Raw genomic sequence first — 5,418 nt, forward strand, 5'->3', positions numbered from 1 at the left:
CTGCTCTTAAGAGACATTAACTGCTAAGAGGAATCTAAGAGAGGTATTATGGACACTTTTGAGGTCAGCAGGTCACACATTTGGGTACTATAATGATGACAACTCACAGTAGAAGTGTGTGGTACTTTGTGAAACAAATCAGACCCTATTAGAGAGATATATTTCATCCAGAGTCTTCCTAGTTTTAATGAAGTTATGAGAAAAGATGCTGTGGAGAAAAATCCTTGGTGGAGCTGGAAGCACTTGATTGATTTATAAATAATGCACTCGCTGAGAGCCTCTGTTTTTTTGTGGTCTTTTTTTTTTTTTTTCATATCACTATACAGTACCTTTTCTAAAGGACAACTAATCATTGAACTCATAAGGAGACATTAAAGATCACATGAGCGAATGTTATATCTGCAAACACACCTTCATGCCCTTCGCATTACCCAAATGTGAATGTTCCGTGTCTCCTTAATTACTCCAAATATAATCACGCTGTAAACACCATATCACAATGAGGTTTTATTCACAATGTAACAGGTTATTAGACACTAATGACGGAGCTTAATTGTTCATGTTTTGGGGCATCTGCTTGGTCAAACCTGCATCATCCTTTCTGTTTAAAAATAGTTTTGGGGTCTCACTAGATCCATCTCCATTTTGAAAGCAACATGTTTGATTTGCCTGTCCTTCAGTGAAAGTCAAGTCAAGGCAGCAGATGTTGCCTTTGCAATAATTCATGATTATCTTCAATCATTTTCTTTAATGAGCTTTTTGTTCCCATGGTGATGGAGAGAACGAGTCTTGCTGTAATTCGACGGGGGAGACAGCTGTCTATAAAAACAAAGCATCATGAAAGATTCACGTGTGTTATTATAACACGGGAAGAAAGTCAACAGTATGTGTTTTGTGAGGGATCAGTGAGGCGGGAAGGATCTTGTAGAGTTGCATGGCTGCACTGCAGCACTGCTAGAAAAACACTTATCTTCAAAAAGTTTCAGAACTCTAGCCATTTAGAAGAGATCGAACAGAGGTAACTTTGATCAAATGTATGACATGTATGTAAGACATTATGCTTAAAATCAGCAGAGGCTAATAGCAACACTACTAGAACTGGCACTATATTACAAAATGGACAAAATGATATGTGATATGACCATTCTTATTAAAAAAAAAATTAGCTTGTCATACACTATAACCAATTTTCCTTCATCAAAATATTTTCTTCTTGTCTTTAGAGGGACCATACTTTGAAGCCATAGTTGGAGGTAAGTGCAACAGCTCACAGACTTTCACATACTGTATCTATCATGCCTTAATCTCAGCTACAAATGTAAAACTGTGCATCTTTTGACCCAAGTCAATATTTCTACCTAATTTGACCCTTTAAAAATGACTGTTGTCAAGGCTGCATTTCCCGAGAGCATTGTAAAGCCTAGGTAGATCATAGAGACCATTGGTGTCAATGGTTTCTGCAATCTACTTAAGCTTACGATGGGCATTTAGGTCTAGGCACAGCTGTTTTTGAGCCAATCACCTGACCTGTAACTGTCATGTGACTAATTACTCTGGAGGCAGAGAAAAATTATGTTATAGATGGCAAAACAGGAACACGGACAGGCCAAAACCTTTCCCTAACAGCTATTCTAAGCAGTGATATAAAGGCATCAGGCAGAGGAATATATCCATTTTCATTTCCAAATATCCAGTTCATTTGATACTTTCAAGAGCTTTCCGGAACAAAACTGGGCACTGGTAAAATATCTTCTATAAGATAACGACATATTAGCAATATGTTACTTGTAACAAATTTTACTTATTCAAAGTGCATGTCTGTCAGTGGTGAAAGATGCTTTTTGCCTCCAGAGTGTGTAGTTAGCACTTTGATGATGGTCAGACAGGCTTAAAAGATTTCTGTACAAATGAGAGGTAATTTGTGCACAAGATGTTTCCTGGCCTCAGAAGATCTCTGGCTGAGCAAAAAAAAAAAAAAAAGACCCAGTAAAGGTTGTACTTCCTTCGCCAGCTGAAAAGGCCAGCAAATCAGATATAAGAAGACTGTGACGGACTGTCAGGACAGCTTCTCACTTTAGCTCATTTACACATGAATAATCAGTGTGTGGGTTTGTTCTCGTGCACTGAAGTAACTGGAATCAGTAAACTTCAGCAGGGTTCGAATGACACATGCCCTCAAAACCTTTTTCAGGCAACTGGTCTGGCATATCAGGAGAAATTGTGTATTTCATTGAGCATATTAGTTTGCTAGTGTGATTTACTGTAGTTCTCTACAGACAGGTCACTCTGAAGATTAACTTTCAGTGGTTAAGTCTGTCTCTATTTTCATTGGCTAAATTTACACCTGAATCTAACATTCTGTTATCGCATCTCCCTGTCCTCTTGCTTTCATATAGATGTTAAACATGGTTTTCTGTTAAATTCCCACTTGAATATAGCTAAAGATAAGTTGGGTCGAGAATAAAACTACGACAACTAGTTATAGACCAAGGCATAGACTAATTAATCCGCAAATATTTGAATATTTTAACATAATTGGCTAACCGGTCAAATGCAGAGACTGATAAACAGAAGTGGCCTTTTTCTATCCCATTAGGTTTTATTCATATTTTGACTTTGTTTGAATTACTTTTATTTTTGTATATTTTCTATTTGTTAAAGAGGTCATATGACATTGCTAAAAAGAACATTATTTGGTGTATTTGGTGTAATGCAATGTGTTTATGCGGTTTAAGGTCCAAAAAACATTATTTTCCACATACTGTACATTATTGTTGCTCCTCTATGCCCCGCCTTTCTGAAACGCGTAAATTTTTACAAAGCTCATCGGTCTGAAAAGCGAGGTGTGCTCTGATTGGCCAGCTATCCAGTGCGTTGTGATTGGCTGAATTACTCAAGCGTGTGACGGAAATGTTATGCCCCTACCATACTGTGCTGCCGTGTCCGGCCGGAGTGACGAGACAAAAACATGAAAACCCATTATAAACGAGGCATTTGTTGCATCCAGTGGGGACATAATTACTGATTATAATGACTTATACTGTCTGTTTACGCGTTGCATTGCATCGCGCCGCGTAAACATAAAACTCTGCATTTGTGATCAGAGAAATGACAAACAACAAGTGCTACTCTACTGCCCAAAACTCGCGTTTGAATCATCCAACTTTTGTGGCATGTTGTTGACTAATACAAAACAATCTTCTTCTTTTTTTTATCTTTAATTTTATAATGGGAACATTTTTTGTGCTAACAAACCCAGCAAAATCCATTTTAAAACCCTTATCTGTATCAACCACTGACAAAAACCCATACAGCCAGTAATGCTCCATTGAACTCAAAACAGTGTAGTCTGTTTATTTCAGGACACTCAGTCTCACCTAATAGCTGCATCCCACAGGCTATCTTCTATTATAACCTCTCTTTCTCTGTGTCTGTGTGTTCTAGTTGTCATTGCTGTGGTGGTTCTTGTCCTGCTCCTCCTCCTGGCCGTCATTCTGCGATACATGTACAAGCACAAGGGCACATATCATACCAATGAAGCCAAGGGCACAGAGTTCGCAGAGACAGCAGACGCTGCTCTGCGTGGAGACCCTGCCCTGCAGGACGCCATGGACGAGAGCAAGAAAGAGTATTTCATATGAGACACAATAGCTGGCCCTTTATACACGTCATATAATAAACTCCTACAGGCTCACATGATGCCTCAATCCTGTTTGCTGGAGCAGTGAAGTAACCGACTGAGCTCCCCGCAAACAGAAACTAACAAGAACAGTATTCAGAAATTCCTCTATATTTTAATATCTGAGATCGTTTATATTTATTTGTTCCTGAAAAAGAGATAAAATTGAGTATACATGAAAGAATATGCTGCACTCCTTGTAAAGCTGAGTGTCTGAACAAACATCAACTCAGGAGAATGAGATGATATTCAGATGAAGGGAAGGAAAGTCTTTGATCTTATTAGACAGGATATGAATGTGATGAATGTGAGATATTTCAGGACATTTAAATGTAACATTTTAAAGAACACTGTAAAAAAAAACAAGAATGACAAGAATGTTGGTCTCATATCTATATTCTGTATACTGTATATGACATATATAAGAATCAGGGATCAGATTCTTCTTTCTGAAGAAGTTAAATTCGAAGAAGTTTGTTCATTTTCTTAAGAGCGTTTTATTTTTTAAAGATAAAATAGATTTTTGTAAGAATATCTATAATCTAATTGTTAGACTGAACTAATTAAATATTGCTTGTAATTAGAAGCAAAGTTAGTCAGTGGAGTAAATAAATGAGAAAAATATATTCTTCAGATGCCTTAACTTTTTTTAATTTCATATATGTTAACGCTTTAGCTACAAATAAAATGAATTATATTGCTTGTTCTAGTTGCCTTTTTTCAGTTTCCCAATTTTATCGAAGGAAGGAAGGAAAGGGTACACTCAAAAATAAAAAAGTGTCATTTACTCGCCTTTGTGTCTGTCAAAGCTTGTATGACTTTCTTATTTATCGCATATTTTCTAAGCTGCTCCTTACTATAAATTAAAAGTAAACAGTGACCATAGCTGTCAAACAAGATTTTCAGTGAATAATAGTTAAATTTAGGTCTGTTCCACACATAGTGTTGTCAAATGGCTCCGAAGACTTGGAATAAAGTGCGTGAGTCATATACTTTTATGAGGCTTTTATGGTGCTGTTTTTGCTAAAATCTTCTTTTGTGTTCCACAGAAGAAAAAAAAACACAGTCATTCAGGTTTGGAACAACGTGAGGGTGAGAAAATGGTGACAGAAGTTTCATTTTTGCATGAACCATTTCCTTTAAGCTTACAGCAACTGGCAGTAAAGAGAGCTCCTGCTGTGCTCAGTTTAGTGATTTATGGATCAAACAACCAGGCTTCGGGCCATTGATAGTTTCAGTTCCTCTTCATGGGGGAGTAATTAGTACAGGTGTTGCATTTTTCACTCCTGGGAAACCAGAATGTGCAAATAAAATACTGAAATATTATCTCATGCAAACAGCTCGTATGGCAGTGGGATGTTGAGTGCTATAAATATGATTTGAGTTGATGTGTACCATGATAAATCATTTTTCAACGAGATCTCTTCTGGAAGATTTTTACCAAAAAATGTACACAATATTCAAAAGCCAGTACAGATGCTGATGCAACAAAATGAAAATGCCAGACACTTTGGAGGTGAGCTACACTGCGAGAATCCGACACAAGTGAGAGATATTTTTCTTTTGATTAATTCTTTGCTTCAAGGATGGAGGCTGAAAATAAGCCCTGAGCACCAAATCTCATCTCACCTTCTCACCCCCCTCTTCCTACATCCAGCGCTCTTGATTAATGACACCTCACCACTAAAGGTTTCTGCTGGGTTTTTTTTTTTTTAACAACTGAAAGGACCGTTTTGTGG

The 5,418-nt window shown here is 37.3% G+C and overlaps 1 protein-coding gene across 1 annotated transcript; it reads left to right on the forward strand.

The window, feature by feature from the left end:
* Positions 1–1,207: 1,207 nt before the first annotated feature.
* On the forward strand, positions 1,208–3,769 carry gypc (glycophorin C (Gerbich blood group); the record flags this gene model as incomplete). Its single annotated transcript, XM_016495555.1, has 2 exons — positions 1,208–1,253; positions 3,445–3,769. Coding segments are annotated over 2 exons (243 nt in total), but the record flags the coding sequence as incomplete, so codon positions are not given.
* Between the last annotated feature and the right edge of the window lie 1,649 nt (positions 3,770–5,418).

The sequence above is a fragment of the Sinocyclocheilus anshuiensis genome, unplaced genomic scaffold (genome assembly GCF_001515605.1).
Source record: "Sinocyclocheilus anshuiensis isolate Anshui unplaced genomic scaffold, SAMN03320099.WGS_v1.1 scaffold730, whole genome shotgun sequence".
NCBI classification, from domain to species: Eukaryota; Metazoa; Chordata; class Actinopteri; order Cypriniformes; family Cyprinidae; genus Sinocyclocheilus; species Sinocyclocheilus anshuiensis.